The sequence below is a fragment of the Candoia aspera genome, chromosome 18 (assembly GCF_035149785.1).
Source record: "Candoia aspera isolate rCanAsp1 chromosome 18, rCanAsp1.hap2, whole genome shotgun sequence".
Lineage (NCBI taxonomy): Eukaryota > Metazoa > Chordata > Lepidosauria > Squamata > Boidae > Candoia > Candoia aspera.
The window spans coordinates 1,247,197-1,265,841 of NC_086170.1; the positions used below are offsets into that span (position 1 = coordinate 1,247,197).

The 18,645-nt window shown below is 57.6% G+C and overlaps 3 protein-coding genes across 3 annotated transcripts; 1 reads left to right on the plus strand and 2 right to left on the minus strand.

Annotated features, from left to right (window-relative positions):
• Window positions 1–1,544: 1,544 nt before the first annotated feature.
• On the minus strand, window positions 1,545–5,309 carry TRIM62 (tripartite motif containing 62). The gene is made up of 5 exons (XM_063317320.1): window positions 4,699–5,309; window positions 4,319–4,414; window positions 3,985–4,241; window positions 3,770–3,885; window positions 1,545–3,105 (listed from the first exon to the last, which is right to left on the minus strand). The coding sequence occupies exons 1-5, from the start codon at window positions 5,137–5,139 to the stop codon at window positions 2,555–2,557; spliced, it is 1,461 nt and encodes a 486-aa protein (XP_063173390.1). The 5' UTR covers window positions 5,140–5,309; the 3' UTR covers window positions 1,545–2,554.
• A 224-nt stretch (window positions 5,310–5,533) lies between these two features.
• On the plus strand, window positions 5,534–6,863 carry SVBP (small vasohibin binding protein). The gene is made up of 2 exons (XM_063317321.1): window positions 5,534–5,743; window positions 6,527–6,863. Exons 1-2 carry the CDS (start codon window positions 5,561–5,563, stop codon window positions 6,611–6,613), a joined length of 270 nt encoding a protein of 89 aa, XP_063173391.1. The 5' UTR covers window positions 5,534–5,560; the 3' UTR covers window positions 6,614–6,863.
• A 658-nt stretch (window positions 6,864–7,521) lies between these two features.
• Window positions 7,522–17,069, minus strand: TMEM269 (transmembrane protein 269). The gene is made up of 7 exons (XM_063317440.1): window positions 16,988–17,069; window positions 15,129–15,195; window positions 12,187–12,334; window positions 11,654–11,751; window positions 10,832–10,975; window positions 10,224–10,424; window positions 7,522–9,058 (listed from the first exon to the last, which is right to left on the minus strand). Exons 2-7 carry the CDS (start codon window positions 15,151–15,153, stop codon window positions 8,949–8,951), a joined length of 726 nt encoding a protein of 241 aa, XP_063173510.1. The 5' UTR covers window positions 15,154–15,195; window positions 16,988–17,069; the 3' UTR covers window positions 7,522–8,948.
• Window positions 17,070–18,645: the final 1,576 nt, after the last annotated feature.

Sequence of the window (18,645 nt, forward strand, 5' to 3'; positions counted from 1 at the left end):
CACACACGTTTGCCCTCCGTGCGTCTGGCTGACCTGTAAGAGTTGGAATCAGGGCATCTTGCGTGTCTGACACCCACGAGGCATGTTTGAGGAGCTGCGAGTCAGCAGGTGCTGTGGAGCAAAATTGTGTCTGAAGGCTCTGGAGCAGCTTGTTGTGTTCACTGGATCCAGTGTCTAAGCTCCTTATAGAGTGTTGCAGTGCTGTTTCCTGATAACCCCGCATGTTGTTTGGGTTTTCGTTCCCCTCCCTGGTCTCCTAAACTCCTTCAGTTTCACCCCTTCCTCCTCCTCTCATAAACATGGCCAAGACAAAGCCCCTTCCACATGGGGCATGTGTTAAAGCCATCAGCCGTTGTGGCAGCCAAAGGTGGCCTTGCTGATTTGGGCGCGATACCGAAATGAATCTTAACGAACCGGAGGATGGAGATGCCCCCCTCCAAGCTGAGGGGGGCCTGCTTTGGAACCACAGGAATAAAAACGAGGCAACGGCTGTTGCTTGGCCCTTTTTGCAGAGCGCGCGTAGGGAATGGTTCTGCAGAGTGTCCCGTCCCTTCTCTAGGATGGATTTCCAGAATCCTTTTGTATTTTTTCCTATTCTACAAATATTTTTGCCAATATAATTAAGACTCTTTTGCCCCACAAATTCAGGCATGTTCCACACACAGGAAAGCTGGTCTGGGGAAATTGGGAGGTGGGGGGGCTTGGGCCTGATCGAAAGCCTTTCAGCTTGGATTGGAACGAGACACAGTTGATCTGGGCAGATGTTTTTTGGGGTGGGGAGACAGTGGGAAATAGCCACGGGCATTGGGAGGAAGCACTGCAGAGACTGAAGATGTGAATGCTTTCAACAGAGGGGAACCTTGGCAAGCAGTGATTTGTCACTCCCCACCTAACCTCCTAAACTTGGTTAGATTTACTGTTGCTTGATAAACCCAGCTGGGACTTCACTCACTTCGGACAGCCAATCTCTCAGCTGTGTTTGTGGGCTGTAGAGTGGTATGTTTTATGCCCAAAAAGCGGTGGGCATCACAGCGTGGAACGCGGCTCGGTTGTCTGTATGCCTCATGGTCCGAGAAAGGCCCTGGATGATCAGGCAGCAATGCCACTGATGCAGCGCAACGGACTACATTTTGCCCTTCACTTTTCCTGCATGCCAAGTGGCACCCCAGTGCCCTGACTGCGGGGCGCCAGGCACAGCAAGCAGAGCGAACGCTTTTCCTGCAAAAAGGCCAGCAGGGGAGCGAAGTGCAGCCGGGAGACGGAGCAGCTTGGCCTGGTTCTGGGCTCAGCCTTCCTCAAAAAGCCAGACCTTTGCTTCCCAGCCATGCCCACCCGCCAGCCTCCCCCCCAACCCATAAAACAACACAAGGGTTGCAAGAAAGCTCCATCCATTTCCAACTTTAATTACAGACTTAATGGTACAGCCATTGCAAAGGTCTATGTAAAAAAGTAAACTCTGGCAAGGGAGCCACAGCTGAACTCTCCTGCCATTCCCCTGCCAAAACTGATAAGAGTGTTTTTCTTCCTCCCCCTGGACACCCCCCACACCCCCCACCCTGGAAGTGGCCCTGGTTTCTTCTCATGCAAGTGGTTAATGGCATGAATTAAGCCAATGCTGCCCTCTTGTGGCCAGCATGGAGTGTCACATGCAGCGGTCCAAGACAACGGTTTGGATTTAAGACTAAAGGTTAAGCTGAAAAGATGCCTGGCATTTAGCACCAAGTCTGTAGGGGCCACGGGGCCCATTGAGGTCCTCCAGGATTCTTTCTTAGCACTTATCTTGTGAAACGGGCCTCTTGCACCCAAGAGAGCTCTGTTTAGCCACGCTGTGGCTGTCAGCTGGTCAGTAAATATCCTGCTGGTTTGGTGTGGGGGGGTGCTTAGCGTGTCGAGGGAATCCAGACCATGATTAATTCATCAGTCAGGTTAAGCTTGCATGGATGCAACTACTGTGGCCCATCGTCCCCTCATTTTTTGTACACAGAGGCTGGTGAGCAGGGAGCCTGGGTCTCTCACGAAGCACGATAAAAGAGCAGATAATTCTGTTTTTATCCCTTTTTAACAAACACGTCCTGTGAGCAACAGGACAAACATCCAGCTAACAGCTGAGACCTGCTAGCCCCATTTATTTGCTGATGGGTCTGTCTGTCCCTGCTACTTCCTGCCCAGCTCCTGAAGCAGGAATTAAAACCAGCTAAGATCTGTGGCATGGACCCACCCACCCCCTTCCCCAGTTTTGCAAAAATGACAGGGTCGGGGAACTTCAGGGAAAAGCATGCAAAGAACAGGTTTGGGGCCGACAAAGAGAACGTTGGCAGCCCTGCTCCCTGAAAGGTGTCCCATTATATCCTTCCTCGCTGCAGCTGGGCAGACATCAACATTGCAGAGGGCTCCAAGGAGGGAGTCCAAGGCCCATCATCCACAGATTCCCACTCTCTGTCCTGGGGGAATCCCACTGGCCAGGCCTGGCCTACCTGTGAAGAATCCCTTGTGCTCAGTCCTGCTAACTTGAGAGGGATCAAGGGCAGCTGAGATGTTGCCCCGAGGAGCATCCTCAGATGCGGATGGTGTTGATCCGGAGCGGCTGCACGTTCTTCCCGTTGGCGTGGCTTTGCCCGGGGCTGAAGTAGGAGCACAATTTCCCAGGGAATTTCTCCCGGAAGGTGTACAGCCAGGACATGTCATCAGCGTTGTAGAAAATGAGCAGGCCCTTTGCGTAGTCCAGGAAGACGCCCACTCTCTCCAGCTTGCTCTTGACGTTCAGCCGCGTCCAGGGCTCCGTGCAGGCGCTGTACTGGTTCCCGTCGTGCATGACGATGCAGTAGAAGCCGCGGCTTGGCTGGATCTGGATGCTGCCCTTGCGGGTGACGGCCTCGTGGGCCAGGCCGATCATCCACTGGGTCTTCTCCAAGACCACCACCTCCCAGTAATGAACGCCGCCGCTGAAGGCCTCCGAGCCCAGCACCGACACTTCCACGTCGAAGCGCTTGGGCGAATCCTGCAGCGGCTGCGGGTGCAAGTTGCCGTAGGAGACGATGGTGCAGTCGTCGGACAGGATCAGGCGCTGGTGAGCGGTGGCGGGGTCCAGCGTCAGAGGGGCAGGGACTGCGAGGGAAGGGGAGAAGTCAGAGGGAGGGAGGTCACCAGCCAGGAGAGATCCGACGCATCTCCGGGGAATACTGTCATAACTCAAAGCTCTAGAGGGGCCGCCACGGAGAAAGCCATGCCGAACAAGGCGGCACAGCTGTTTCGCGAAGGATCGCCTAGGAAGACTGGCTGGCCCTCTCTAGACATGGCCTCCTGAAGGAAGACACAGAGGAGGCAGGGACGCCTCTTTGAGGCCGGCCTCAGGCCAAGGAGCCAAATGACCTGCTGCATTCAGCTTGGACACAGCGGAAAATGGCGCCAACCCCGCTCCACTGTTTTTACGTCCCTCTGAGTGGCAGGATCAGAAGGATTCAGGGCGTTCCAGGCTCTGAAATCTCCACAGCCTTTCCTGTCGCCCCTTCAGAAATCAGGAAAACCCATTTCCCCAAGGGGGTGACCCCCGGAAGTGCCTGCCTCAAGGCAGGAACAGGGAAGGGGTGCCAATTCCAGAGCACAGTTAAGTCGGGGGGGGGGACACCTGCTTTTTCTATGTGCCTGGACCAGTGCCCATCTCCCCAGCTAGGGAGTTGCAGTCCTTTGGGAGGGGATTAAGTTGCTCTGGAGCCTTGAAGGCCGCGGGGCTGGTCTCCCCACCATCGGCCTGGGCCAGGAGCCAACTCACCTGGCTGGATGTCCTGAAAGAGCGACTTCCAGATTGTGTACTGCAGAGGCCCCATGTACTTGGAAGTAGGGAAGTCCTCATAGGTGAGGTTCGTTTCATGGATCTTCCCCTTCAGCCTGGGCGGGGGGGGGGGGAGGCCGAGGTTAGCCGCCGCTTTCCCCCTTGCCCCGGCCCGCCCACTTGGCAGCCCGGCTCTGCCTGCCAGCGCCACCCACCTCTCCGAGAGGGACGCAATGCCCGCCAGGAAGGAGTGCTTGTCGGATTCCGCCAGCCGCTCCTGCAGGATCTGGCTGCCCTCCTGCACCTTGCGCAGCTGCTGGCTGTAGCGCTGGATCTTCTGCTCGATGTCGGTCAGCGTCCGGGCCGTGTCGGCCTCCAGCTCCTCCAGCATGGCCTTCTGGCGCTCGCGAAGCAGCCGGTGCAGCCGCTCAAAGGCCTCGCCGATGGTGGCCCGCAGGCTCTTGGCCGAGGACTGGAAGACAGGCACGTGCAGGTGGGTCCCCGTGGCAGGAGAGCAGGACACCCGGGCGGCCCCTCCCCGGCCCTTACCTTGGTCTCAGCCAGCTGGTGCTTCAGCAGAGTCAGGGCCTCTGTGTGCCCACGCTCGCTGTCCTGAAGGGTCTGCAGCTGCTCCTTCAACTCCCGCTGGAAGAGAGATGGGCGGCTGGGGGCGAGGGGTGTGCAGCGGTGCCCGGAAGCCCCCAACTCGTCCCAGGCAGGACGGGGTGGAGATGGAGGGACCCGTCCTGCCAGCCCCAGCTGGCACCCCCCCGACTGGGCAGCTGGGAGCACTCACTCACCGTGGGGACACAGGAAGCCCCCCGTGGCCGGCCTGTTCCCGGGGACAGCAGGGTCCCAGCTGGCACCCACCTGGGGAAGCAGGAAGCCCCCCACGGCCCCCCCGCCCCGGGGCCCCGGGCGCCCGGCACCTGCATCTCCTCGAAGGCCTCGTCCAGGCCGGTGACCTGGTGCTCCTCGTGCAGGGCGGGCCGGTCGCAGAAGAAGCAGACGACGGCGCGGTCGGTCAGGCAGAAGAGCCGCACCTTGGCGTGGGCCTTGCCGCAGGGCGCGCCCCCGGCCCGGCGCGCCCCCGCGCCCAGGGCGGCCTCGGGCGGGAAGGCGGCGAAGCGCTCCACGATGTTGGCCAGCTTGAGGCTGGGCGCCAGGGCGGGCGCCGAGAAGGCCCGGCGGCACTCGGGGCAGTCGCGGGCCGGCGCCGCCTGCGCCTCCTGCCGGCTCCAGTGCTCGGAGATGCAGCGCCGGCAGAAGTAGTGCTCGCAGCCGAAGCTCACCGGCTCTTGGTAGAGGCCCAGGCAGATGGGGCACAGCAGCTCGTCCTTCAGGCTGCACGCCGACGCCGGGCCGGCCATGGCCGGGTTTCCTCTGCCCTCCGCGCCGCTTCTTCCTCTGCTGCGGAGCCCGCGGCCCCGCCCTACCTGAAGGCGGCGGGGATGCCGCTTGCCAAAAATATTGATATTGATATTTATGAATATATATTATGAATACATATTATGTTATATATTGGGAAGGGGAAGGTAGACCGATCCTCTCTGCCTGGATTTCTCAGCAGGAAAAAGGGCTTCCCCACCCCTTGACCCGGAAGTGGCGTCTGCGGCTCCGGGGAGCGCGGCTACCGACTTTCCGGTCTCTGCCGGGAGGCCGTTCTAGGCCGGCTCGCTCTGTGGTGGCCTTGTGACGCGTCGCGGCGGCGGCGTCATAGACAGGCGCGAGCCGGGCCTTGGCGCCTGCGCGGTGGGGGCCTCGACCGCCATCTACCTCGGTCGGAGGAGGATGGAGCCCGGCGGGGGCCGCCGCGAGAAGCTCCCGATGCCGCTGCCTCAGGTTCCGACGCCGCCGCCGCCGCCGCCCGCCAAGGCCAAGGAGGGCCCGGCGCCCAGCGGCGGCAATGCCCGCCTGGAGAAGGCCAAGCAGCGCTCGGCCCAGCAGGAGCTGAAGCAGCGGCAGCGGGCCGAGGTGGGCACGGGTCTCGGCCCTGAGGCGACCCGCGCGGGGCGGCCTCCTGAGCATGCCTGGCGGGGGCTGGGGGCGGCGGGGCCCACCTGAGGCAGTTCGGGGCGCCCTGCCCCCCCGGCGGCCCAGAAGGAAACCGGCCTCTGGGCGGGCAGGAGGGGCCCGGCAGGGCGGGGGGGTCAGCAGCGCCCTGGGAGCTCCCCCCCTGGTCCCAGGTGGGCCCGGCACAGCTGCGTGTGGGACTCACGGCCCTATTGGGGGGGTCCTGAGAAGCCCTGGGCCTCGCTGCTGCTTCCCAGGTGCCCCCCCCCTTGACTTTTCCAGTGCTGTTGGTTCTCGGCTTACTGAGGAGGGCGGCTCAACCCTTGGCAGGCCGAGGGGAGGCGGGGGACTTCTTTTTCCTGCCCCCCCCGGCCCGAAAACGTTTGCAGGGCAAGCCTCCGTCTGGTGGGAGGGAGTTCCGTCGGCAGAGATGGACGGGAGCCCGGGAGGCGAATGGAGAGCGGGGTTTCCATTTGCTGCCTCCTCCGGAGGTCTGTCCCTGAGGGCTGCGGCCGTCTAACCCGGGGTTCTCCAAAGTGGTCAGTCTTGACCCCCCCAAGGTCCATGGGAGAGTCCTAGGGAATTGCTGTTGTTATTATTCATAGTACTGTTGAAGTAGTATTTATCAGATTATTTTCCTACAGTAAATGTTTGGGGGTTGATGAACAATCTGAAACTTCGCGAAGGGGTCAATGAGCTGAAGAATTTGAGGACTCCCGGTTTAACTTCTGGTTTGGTCCGCAGATCTACGCCCTCAACCGGGTGATGACTGAGCTGGAACAGCAGCAGTTTGACGCTTTCTGCAAGCAGATGAAGGCTGCCAGTGAGTGAGCCCTGCGGACAGCCAGATCCTCACTCCCCAGGCAAGGCTTTGCTCACGGTCTGGACACTGGACCACGGTCAGTGGTCTGGTAGAACCATGGTGGGAAGCCCCCAAGACCCTTTGTCCTCTGGGCCACGGCGGTGCCTCTCAGGCCAAGTCCGCTTCCAAGTCCTTGCCAAAATGGACTTTCTCATTGTTTGGACTGGTTTTTTTTTTAACCCTATTTATTACTTATTCTAAATAAATGTGTTTTATATATGTGTAAACGTCTGTCTGTGAGACCAGAGTCCAGTGCAGACCTGGTCAGGACCATTATGATGCCTCCAGGAAATCCATAAGTAACAGAGACGGTTCTTTCAGTTTTCCCTGCTTCTCCCTCTCCCGAAAGAGAGATGCAGGGGTATGCTGCCCCTTCACGTGGAGGCTTTGTTTGTAGCCATCGATGGGTAAATTCACAGAGGATCTTCCTACGGCTGCTGTTATTAGGTGTGGCATAAAGTCGCTCAAGTGAATCCTTTCTTGCATATCCTATTTTAGATCTGAAACCCCCAATGACCACCCTCTCCCTCCCTCCCTCAAGGAGTACGAGAAAGGGAGGAAAAAAACTTCCCTGCCCCATCCGCTGTCTGCACCACACCTGACTTTCTCTGTCCCCCCTCCTTTCCCTCCTTTCTGCCTGCTTCTGTTTGAACGGCTTTTCTGGAGTTAGCAGAGGCAGGTGCTGGGTAGCCGACAACGTGAGGTTTGTATAGTAGCGAAAGGGGATTGTGAAGGTTGCAGCCGCATCTGGAAGGCAGCAAGCAGATGAATTTCTTCCGCTGATGCAGCCTCCCCACTCCTGATCCGGACCTTCGGAAGGCCTTGCCACAGTTCCCAAGCGCTCACACAGTACAAGAAAGAAACACCAGACAGTCCCTTCAGCGTTTTCCAAGTTTTAGTTTTTCCCCCAAACACAAGAACATTAGTTTCAAGTATAGCTTTCCAGTAACACAGAGAGTCATCGTCTTGCCTCTTTTTTTCCTGCTCCTCCTTATCAAACAGCTCTTGGGAAGGAAAAGGACAGTTTTCCAACTGTACTTCATTACCCTGATAAATATAAAAAAATAAACGCTAATTGGCATCAGCATTTGGGACTCCGCTTTTCACAACACAAATCTAGGATTTCTGCCACGATTCTGACTAGAATTGAGGTTGGAGTGAAAGTCAGCAAATTTTAACTCCCAAACCTCCCAGTAGATGTGCAGATGATTCCTCTGGCAAAGCTAGGCAGCTTGCAGATGTTGGCAGAAGTTTACAGCTCCCATTAGCCCCAAGGCCACTGGCAGAGGACGCTGGAAGTTGTGGTTCAGCATCACCTGGAGGGGCGCCAGCTGCCGGCCTGCTTGCTTGGCAGCCTTTCTTCTGCTTTCGGAGACCCTTCTTTGCGCCAGACCTGGACTCGATTTGGAGGAAACATTTCTGAAACACTCTCCAGCAGCAGTTCCTCAGCTCAGATTCTGGATGGCACACAGAAGGGTGGTTTTTCAGATGTCCTGCCTTGGCCTGGCCTCCCTCTCTCCTCTGTGGAAAGGCTGCCCCCCAAAGTAGATGCTGCACAAGAGGTGGAGTCTCTCAAAGAGCCAAGAAGCGCTTGGCTCTCTGTTTCAACCACATCGTGGCTCAAAGGTCGCTTAAAATCGCGCCCATGAAGAACTGGACTTTGCTCTGATTCTACCTGTGCAGGCCTGAATATTGAGGGGCAGTCCTGCATGTGAATGGTGAGTGATACGTTCCGCCGCCGCCTCCTCCTCTAAGGGCCAGGTTTGGGACTTCCTTCTGTCTCAGCTCATTGCAAATTCAGCTAGCCCGTCTGTGGCAAAATCGGTTAAAGAAGGAAGGGCTCTCCGATTAATCCAGAGCGAGGGCGCCACAAGAATGGAAGGTGGCGAGAGAAGAGATCTGTACTCAGATTTTCCCCCCGTCCCTAAAAACTATCAGCAAGTAAATTACTGGCTTAAAAACAAATACAAAACCTAAGCAAAAATTTCTCTCAAAACTATATTGCACATTATATATATCTCAGTATAAACAACCTGTACATATCTACACTGACGGGAGGCTCAGCATGTTAGCCAGCTGCGGGCTTCGTTCTTCAGGCGACGGGCAGCCCAGAAGGGAAAAGACTGCCAGAAGCAATGGAGGAATTCCGCAGAAGCGACCAATTCGGGGGGACGAAAAACTTTAGTACTGCTTAGGCAAAACAATGGATTTTTTGAACACTGGATCAGTCCACCTTCCCAGTCCCCGGAGGCTGCCTTGGCAAGATGCGGTGCTGGCATTGTCCACGCACGTCCGCCGATGAGGTTAGGCTTTGCAACTCCACAAAGCGTTGGGGAAGAACATGTATGACGTGGACCAAACCAGGAAGTAGAGGGAGGCCGGGAACCAGGTACGGAGTAAGAGCACCAGGACGCCTGCAGTGGCCAAGAGAAAAAGAGTTAAGCAAGCGCCTCAGCGCAAGGCAGGTTGCATTCTGAATCCCTTCTCGGCACCACACGATATTTGGAAGACCCCTCAGCTTTCCTTTTTACGCATCGGACGGGAGCGGTTTATCCGGTCCTGCTCCCCGCAAAGTCTTGCAAGGAAAGAGGTCGGGTGGAACTTGGAACTGTGGAGTGACTTGATGAGAAAGTCCAACGTTTGCCACTCATCCGAGCAAAATTGGTTTAATACTCAGAAGTCTCTTGGCAGCATCTATAAAGACCTCGCTGTCCCGTGGATCTGGGCTGGCTTGTACGTTCAAGCACAAAGGGCAGTTAATGTTTTTATTTTTCCCCGAACGGAAGCATTTTAGCTTTCTCACGCCATACAGTCTCTGATCTTCCCTTGTTTGTTTCTTTGTCATATTTCTCTACCACCCATCTCGCATACGATGACTCTGGACTTTCCAGCAAAAAAATGGGACTAATGAGACTGCAGTGCCCAGATTTTGGAACAATCCAAAAATTCCTCTGAACTCTTAGCAAAACAGCTTCTGAGCCTTTGAAGACCAGCTTAAACTTTTAGAGGTTCTTAAACTGGTTCAAGCCACGTCTAAATCTCCAAAGTGATGGCAAATACAGATAGTCCTTAATGACCATTCGTTTAGTGACGGTTCAGACTTACGACAGTGCTGAAAAAAACCAACTTACAACCAATGCTCACACTTAGATCGTCACAGCGTCCCCGTGGCCATGATCATGATTTGGGCGCTTGGCAACAGGTTCACATTTATGACCATCGCAGCAGCCCATGGTCACATGATCACCATTTTCGACCTTCCCTGCTGGCTTCTGGCATGCAAAACCAATGGGGAACCGTGTGATTTGCTTAATGATCACATGGTTAGCACAACGACCGTGGTGATTCACTTAACGGCCACTGCAAAAAAGGTTGTAAAATTGGGTTGGATTTGCTTAGTGACTGCTTCACTTAGCAACTGAAATTCCAGTCTCAATTGTGGTCATTAACTGAGGACTACCTGTAAGGATTTTTTAAAAAAAAAGAAGAAGAGAGGTAAACTTTGCTTTATGTGACAAGGGAAGTCCTTCACCCCCCGGGTTTCCAGATGTGAGCAGCCAGGGAAGGCTGTGTACTTACCTCCTGCAAAGACAACCTTCTTCCAATGCTGGGACTCCAGCACCTTGTCATGGGGGTAGAAGCCCTGGTCCACCATGAAGAGAACCATCACTATGGCAACCAGGCGCATGGCCACGAGATGGCCTCCGGTCAGGAAGTAGGTGGCTGCTACCACTGAGGCACCATACGGGCACGGCAGCCCCCGGTACATAAAGGGCATCCCTGCGGGTGTGGAAAAGGGGGAGATGGAGAGGCATGCATGAATCAGCTGAGCTGCAGACATAACCCTGTGTCCCCCGCCCCTGAAAACGAGGCCGGAGCTATCTTGTGCCTTCACAAAGAAGGTCCTTCTGTGCTGTTGGATCTTTCCGTGGCCGCTAGTTAAAACATCAGCTGGGGATTTTGAAAAGGGCCCCAATTCCTTTATGGAACTGCAGAATCCAAAATCGATTAGAAAACACAGAATTGAAGCATCACTTAGCTCTGCTCTAGTTTCACATTGAAAAGCACACCCTTCTCCCTTCCTCTTGCACCTAAGACTGTTCGTGGCATTAAAAGGTGGGGCAGCTCTTTAAAAGCCTCCCCTCCCCCAAATAAGAGATCCCGGTCAGGCGCAGCCACAGACTCACCGCTGGAGAAGAAACACAGGCGTGTGAACACCGCCAGCACGTAGACGATCACCAGCAGGCCATCGAGGATCCCGTGGGCCTGGAGAAGAAGGCCCGTGGCCAGGCCGAAGGAGGTGAAGTCTGCGAAGTCGTCCAGCTTAGCCCCTGCAGGTGACAAGAACAGGGATGTGGCTAGTCTGCGGTAGGAAGCGGGCCAAACCAACCCAGGATCTTCCCAATGCCACTAGCCCCGGACAGATGCTTCTCCAAGCTGCTTGCTTTCATTCATTGGATGACGCCAAAAATGGAAACGTCAGTGTTTTCTCTGCTTGGGATGGGCAAGGAGATCCTCTCCAAACACCACCTAGCTTACTTGGGGTAGAGGCTTCCAGAAAAGAGGACTGGGCAAATTAAATGGGGAAAAAGCAGTGATTCGCCCTCCAGATGCTGGCCAAGGACAACAGAAGGGTGCCTATTCGAAAAAGCAGCAAAAGGCACCCAAGCTGCAGTCTCTCAAGGTTAAATGGAGCCCCCATGTTCAGGGGCCAGTGAGGACATTTAAGGCTGTTAAGGCAGGTGGAAGGTGAAATTGCTCAGCTCCGGGGCTTATTAGCTTGAAAAGGAGTGGCCAGTGGCTCCCACAGATTTCTCAGGAGGACCAAGGGGCCTCCCGTCCTGCGAGGTCTGGCATCTTGCATTCCCCTGCAGTGCCAGGTCTCCCCCTTGGCAGGGCTGCTCCTCTCCTCAAGGACTACATCTGGAGGCTGGCCAGGTCTTGCTGGATCGCCAGCTGAAATGAGTTGGAGGAGAGGCATGGAGGCCCAAAGGGGGGGGGGGCCTCACCCAACGCAGAGCAGGCATTGAGTTGCCTGGCGACGGCTCCGTCAGCAAGGTCCAGCAGGAATCCGGTCAGGACTAGCCAGCATGCGTAGTGGTACTGCCTGGAGGCGAAAAAGGCAAGGGGTCCGTCCTACTCCTGTGCCCATGGCTAGCGCAGGGCCTGGACGCTCTCCCCATCTCACGCCCAGAGGAGGTCCACCCACCCCTGCATGAGCCACAATCTCCAGAGCTGTGGCCTGCTGGATCCAGAAAGGCCGGGGCAACAGCAGTTCTTTCTACCTTCAACCCAGCTAGATCCTAACCTTTCCCACACTGGCAGAAGGATGAGACAGCAGCTTGGCACTGCCAGCGCAGAGGCAGCTGAAACTCATCGAGGGAGAGGCTGCCGTGTGAAAATGTCCGGCAAGGTTTTCTGCAAATGCCACAAAGGTGGGGCTGATCTTTCCCATCTGCCCAAGGGGTTCAGCTTAGACATGCTAACTAGAGTTCATCCCTTGCGGCTGGGGGGCAGCGCTTTGTGCCAACCTTTGACGCACCCATTAAGGCTGCAGAGGACAGAGGAGAGGCCGACCACGAGGTTGGCCACGGAGATCGAGTTGGCCGCATTCTTGCGCAGGAACTCTACGGCTTGTGCACGGCCTGCCTGCTCGCTCAGGAAGAGCTTCTTGGAATACTGGAAGATTCCTGGAAGACACCGGAAAGGGAAGAGTAAGAACCCGACAGGATCCCCAGGCCGGATGAGAAGACCCTGGGGTGCAGGGAAGGCTGCGTCCCTGCTCTGAACAAGGCCTGGAAGGCAGCTCCCTCTTGGTTACAAAAAGTAGAAATTTGGGATCAAGAGATGGACATGGCCGGCTGTGCGTTCCTCCAGCTGGCTAAATCAAGCTAAGGCAGTTCTGCCTTCCAGTGTGCTGGTTCTGGCCAAGATGGGCAAGGGCAAGGCCCAAAGGAGCAAGCAGGCAGGCAGCTTTGCCCCCCGTGGACGGCCCTGAGACATCCCCCGGGGTTCTGCTCCCCAGGCCAGCCTCCCCCCGCCCCTGGCATCCTTTGTTGAGCCCATTCAAGCGCCTCCGTTGAACACTTCCCCTGGACCTCACCGGGGATGCTTCAGCATGTGTGGCCAGGTGCTGCCCACCATCGGAAGCCCGTGTGCGTTGCGGGAAACATGCAGAGGGAGGCAGCCGCTGCGTGCAACAGCCCAGCTCTTCCCCAAGTGCCACTGCCCCCCACCAGTTAGTTCGTTCTGCCTGCGCGCATTACACCCGCTGCATCATTTTTGAAAAAAGCAAGCCTCCGGAGGAATAAAGCTGCTGCTTTATCTTCCCTCCCCAGCCCCCCTCCTCCACCCATCGATTCATCCAGTTACACCTCCCAGGAAAAGAAAGACACCCCCCACCCGCAGCAACAACAACAACAAAAAAACACGCAGTAACGATGCCTCTCCTGAACGCTAAATTCTCTTATATTAGATAGGAGGAAAAAAACCCAACTGAGAGAGGGCTACTCTTTAGAGAAAGGATGAGAAGGGGCAACTCCTACGCGTGTGTTTTGCACCCTGCCCTGGTCGTCTTCCCAAATCCTAGAAAGGCCATGAGAGTCTTCATCTGAAAGAAAACAGCAGGTCAGAGCAAAACAGCACCAGAAAGGAGAACTCGAGCTGCACAGAACCTGCCCCATAGGCGCTCCCCCCACAACGCGCGGCTCCCTCCTGCCTTGCCAGCTCCCCACCCCCTGGACAAAATCCATCTGATCAAAGCCCCTGAGCTGATCCGGGCTGCATCTTTCTGTGATGGAGAAACATCCCCGCTGCAGCTGCCCGTCAGAGCAGTGCTCGCATGGAGGACCAGTCTGGATTCAAGCTGGCCGTCTGCCAAAAGGGGCTAGGAGGGCCTCCGGTTCCCCACCGGAATCTGGAGAGACCACCCGCCCTTCAGAGGGAAGGCAAAGCCGAGAAGAACTTCCCTTTGTTTGGCTTAGCCAGCAGCCTTTGAAGCTTCTCTCCGATGTGAAACAGCAGCCGCCACCCTGCCTTGGGAACAGGGGGCTTGGTCTCAGCCCTGGCTCCCTGCCCCTGGCCAGGATCGCGGCTGCTGACTCATCCCCTGGGGCTGACGGAGACAAAGTCAGCTGATGGCCCGGCTGCCCGCATCACCCACAACTCATCGGAAACCAGTAGGAGGGTGCGGGCACTGGCTCTCTCGGGCCAGAGGGCGTCCTGTGATTCCAGATAATTGATCTGAGATTTGAGAGCTGTGCAGAAAGGTGCCTTTCCGGGGAGAGCACGTCAAAGGGCCTGGCGGAGGGGGCAAGAAGCACCCCCCAATCCCAAGACACACCCCATGATGGATAAAAGGCAGGGTCGGGGATGCTGAGCCCCCCCCAGAAGCCGACCCCCCCATTTCTTCACCTAGCTTGGAACATATTGGCACATCCATTTGTTGGTCAGTTTTAGTGCACAAACACAGCAGTAATAACCACTTAGAAAGGAGCAAAGTCCAAATCAAGCCTCTGTTCTGATTCTTTAAGCTTGGAAGAACAAATTGCATCCAAAATCAGAATTCGTGGGAAGCTAGAGCCGGATGTGTCTGTCTTAAGTGCTGACCTTTTCTCCTTCCTACCCTGAAGTTTGCCCCAGGGCCAAACATCCAGCTCTGTGCCTTTCCAGGAGCGGTTAGTCGGTGCACCCAAAGCAGCAAACTGTGAGGTTGTTGGTTCATTCATCAGCTTTGTGGCTGACTGTCCCCTCCACACACACAACTATCTTGAGACGGGCAGGTTCGACAGGCTGTGTTCATGCCACACGCTTAGCCAGGTGAGTGGCAGAGCAGGCAGTTACATGCTGGCAAACGAGCTTTTAAACCTGGCTCCTGCCCTCTGGGCTTAGTTTCGGTCGCCAGGCAACATGTGCTGCACCAGAACAGCCACACCATAATAGGGGGAAGAGGTGGGAAGAAGGGGCAATGACCATCCACCAAAGGACCTTTGGGCGTCCTGGGCAGGGATAGGCTTTTTCTGCTGGGCTGGCAGCACTCTTTGAAAACAGGCGCCTTTTCTGCCCTCCTGTAGCACCAGGCTGAGATCAAGGCACCTGGGAGCCCTGCAGAATTGGACCCACTGCTGCGAAACGGGGAGAAACAGGAGCCCATCTGCTTCAGAGGCGGCTGCCAGCATCCAAGGAAGGTCTCCTTGGTGCCCTGAAAAGCATGCTCGGGAACCTGGGAGCATAAGGAGGAGGCAAGAGCAGCTAATCAAGGTAAGTCCCACTTGAACTTTATGAGTTGATCACAATTTCTGGACCAAAAGGGACCCTTGTTGGCTTTGTGGGGGCATCCGCTCTGGTTTATTTCCCCCTCAGGTTCCCAGTTTTGGGGCTGGGAGGAGGGGACGAGCCAAGCTCTCTCCACCCCTCAGTGACCACCCATTGGTGGGAGGGTGGGAGGGTGGGGGAGAGAGGTGCTCAGCTGTGCTCCCGACTTACCGGAAGGGGGAGATGCTATCCACATGGTGGCCGACTGTCAGCCGGAAATCCCTGCCCACTGATGTCCCTGGAAATTAAACCAGGCCCGTTAGAGGTCTGCTGCTTGGCAGAGGGAGCCGTAAAAACAAAGAACAGTGGGGTTTTGTGCGCTGGTAAACAATGGGCAAGATTCACCTCTCCGGCAAGCAAATCCTTCCAGCATTTTCCCCGCCAGCATCCGCCGCGTTTGGGGTCAACGAGGTTTAAGAAGAGGCCCAGATGGAGAGAGGGCAGTATAGGGGAAGCAGAGAGGGGACCCCCATGGGGTGGATCATCTAATGGGGCTGAAGATTCACAGCAGACTTCCTTCCCTTCATGGGACCTCCTGCCTCGGGATATGCCAACAGCTGCTAAGTTAGATAAGTGTTAAAGGAAAGGCTGGGCAGTGTTGCCCGGGCACCCTTTTTGGGAGGGTGACCGGCAAGTGGGTTGGGGGGAGGGTGAGCTTTCAGCTTGGCTTGTGAGGTTCCCAGCAACTGCCACTGTGAACGTTGGGTGGCGTTTTTGGAAATACCAGGCATAGATTTTGCCCAGGCATACCGCGTTCTGCTCTGTTCACGGCACGTTAGCCCTCCTTCTGGGCCTGGAAAGTATCTTGAACCGCAGACAAACCGAACAGGCCTGGTGTGCACAAGAGGAAAGCCACCGGGCGAAGACTAGCCAACTAGTGCACTGCACAGGTGCGGCTAGTAGGCTTCTAACTAACTAACTTGGTTTGGTGATTTGCACTGAAACGCTGTACAGTCTGATCGGAAGCAGAGCATTTCAGCGTGCCGGAGAAATGGATGCTGGCTTAATTGGAGTCTGGGATTCCCCTTGTGGGCTGAGTCCCATGCCAGCGTGCCCGTGCCACAGGAGGAAGGGGGCTGATCTCTGGGCGGGCTTGGGGGAGCAGGAGGGGAGGGCGGGCTTGAATCTTGGCTTGTGAAGGGCCCATGCCAGTGATGATGCTATTAGCTGGGGGGGCTGCTGGACTCCCTGCCTGCCAAGCATTTAACCCCCAGCCGCCCAGCTGGAGAAGGAGCATGGATTCCAGGATCAGAGCTGGGCTGTGGGTGCTCAAGTGACGCATGCGGACACACACACACACTGGCCTTCTTGTAGCCAAATTCCTTCCAGCTGACACTTCTGTCCACAGGAGCACAGCCCAAGGTCCTCCCCTCTCCCTGGTCACGGAGTTCGGGGGGAGAGAGTTCAAAGAGCAGAGGCGGGGACTCTCTGTTCCAACTCCCTGCCCTCCCTCCCCTCCAGGGCTCCAAGGGGAGGGAGCAGGGGGGCACTGCCCCCTCTTACTTTGGGCAGGGGGATCCGGGATGCCCCACGCAGAGCCCCTTGGATCTCACGCTGCACAAGTCCCCTGCGGGGGTCTCACGCCCCCCCCCCGTCCGTGCCTGGTTCTCAAAAGCTGGGGCTGCTCTGGCAGAGTCATCCCCGCCGGCCAGGTGAGCCCCGGTGGACTTAACCACGGCTGACCTGAGCGCGTGAGAATGCAGCAGAAGGAATGTCACCTGAGCTCCCCGTCCGGAGCCCGGGGGGAGGAGGGGCCGGGAGGGGCGTTGGAGTCCCAGGCTCGGGGGTGACCACCGGTGCCGGGGTCCAGCCCGCGCCAGGCTGGCGGGCCGGGCGCTCGAGATTCGCGCGCGTATCCCTCCCGGTGCCGGCGCCGCTCCGACCCTCCCCGCAGGGAAGGACCAGGACGGGCGCGACAGGAAGCTAGACTGCCCCTAAACGCGGCGGTTCCGCTGGCCGAGCTCCCAGCACCGAAGCCCCGCCGCCGGCCGGGCGCACCTGCTCTCCCCGGGACGCGCTCGCCCACTTACCGTCCGCCGCGCGCCGGAGCCGCCCCGCTGTCGCGCCGCCTCGCCGCCGCTTTTATGCTGCGCATCTCGCCGCCGCCGCCGCCGCCGCTCCGGAAAATTCCACAGGAAGGGAAGGGGCGGGGCCGGGCCCCTCCTCCGAGGCCCCCCGCCACTGCCTCAGAGCCCGCCCCGCCCACCTTGCCCGCCGCCCGCTCTCCGCGCGGCTGCACCCGTGCCCGGCTGTGCCCGAGAAGGGTCCCTCGCCGCGCGCACGCCGCGGGCAGGAAAGCCCCGTCCCCATTCCAGCACCCGCAGGTTGGGTGGGCCTAGGACACTCCCCCCGGTTGTTTGGGGGGGTAATGAAGAGGCTCTGCCCCCTCCCTGGAGGGATTCCCCTTGCTCCTCACTCCTGGCCTTCTCTGCACCCCGGCCCAGCGGTGGGCAGGGCGCCCTGCCCTGTGTCCGCTGTCCTGGCCTGCCTCCCCCACCCGGGTTCTCTTCTCCCCCCAGCTGCAAAATAAGACCTCCAGGCTTGCTTAGATTAAAAGGATCTTGAACCAAGTTCCAGAACTGGACCCCCGGCCTCCTTTGTGAAGAGGATGGGCTGGCCTGCCCCGCAGGGTCGTTGGAGAGTCACCTCAGCCTGTAGCACTCCAAAATCTGTGACTTTCTCTGCCCGCCCGGTTCCATCGTTTAAGGTTCCCTGTCCTTTTGCTCTCTGGTGCCTTGGGCCCACATGCTCTGCCCCACGGCCTCGCTCCGGGCATTAGGAGGTCGTTCTTGCTAAGGACAGATTTTTATCTGTCGCTCACCGTCTTGCCCATACTTGATACGACAACGCGCCAGAGAGGCTGTGTGGGCTGATCGTGGCGGGATGCACTTGGGATGAGGTCCTGCTCGCCGGTCTTCCCAACCCCATTGCCTGGATAGGGGCCAGGCGTGGGGTCTTCGTGGAGGAGCAGCAGAGCCATGGTTATTTGAAGCCCCCTGCCCCCTGTGAATATTATGCCCAGTTCTGAGTACAGGGCAATGGCCCTTGCAATGTGGGGCCTTCTCTGCCCTTCCGTGAGCGTGTCACCCAGCCTCACCTCAGGTGGGCCAGGTCAGTGGAGAGCAGGACCACGGCCAGCTCCCCGGACCACTGGTGGAGGGGGTGGCCAGGCCCTCTGCACGGAGCTCTTGACCCACAAAGCAGCGCTGGGGTGGGAGTGGAGCTGGCGGGAGAGAAATGCTGGGGCTCGGGGGCCATGCCACGCTGCCAAGACTTGTGTCAAGGAACCCACGGGAGGCCCGGGTGGACAAGGGCTGCTCCAAGAGCCGCAGTCCTTGAGGAGTAGCTTCTCAAGAACTCCTGAGCGGGGCACCAAGTTAACCAAGCCTCCTGTGCAGCTCAGTGATGGTCAGAAGGAAGCTGCTCAGCTCCCTGCCCGTGCTTTCCCTCCAGAACCGGCTCCCTTCACCTTTGCCTTGGCTCCCGTCAGGCCGCAGCCTGGCCAACTGTCTTCTGGTTGTGCCCGGTGAGCGGACGATGGGCCGTTCTGGGAGAGGCCAGAGAAGCGGGCCGGTTCTGTAAGGCAGAGCCAGCGGCGGGTTCTGGGGTTGCGTGGAGAGAGCCAGGCGGCTGGCCTGCCCCGGGGCCCCTTCCTCCGGGCCAGCTTAGCACCTCTCAGCAGCATAAT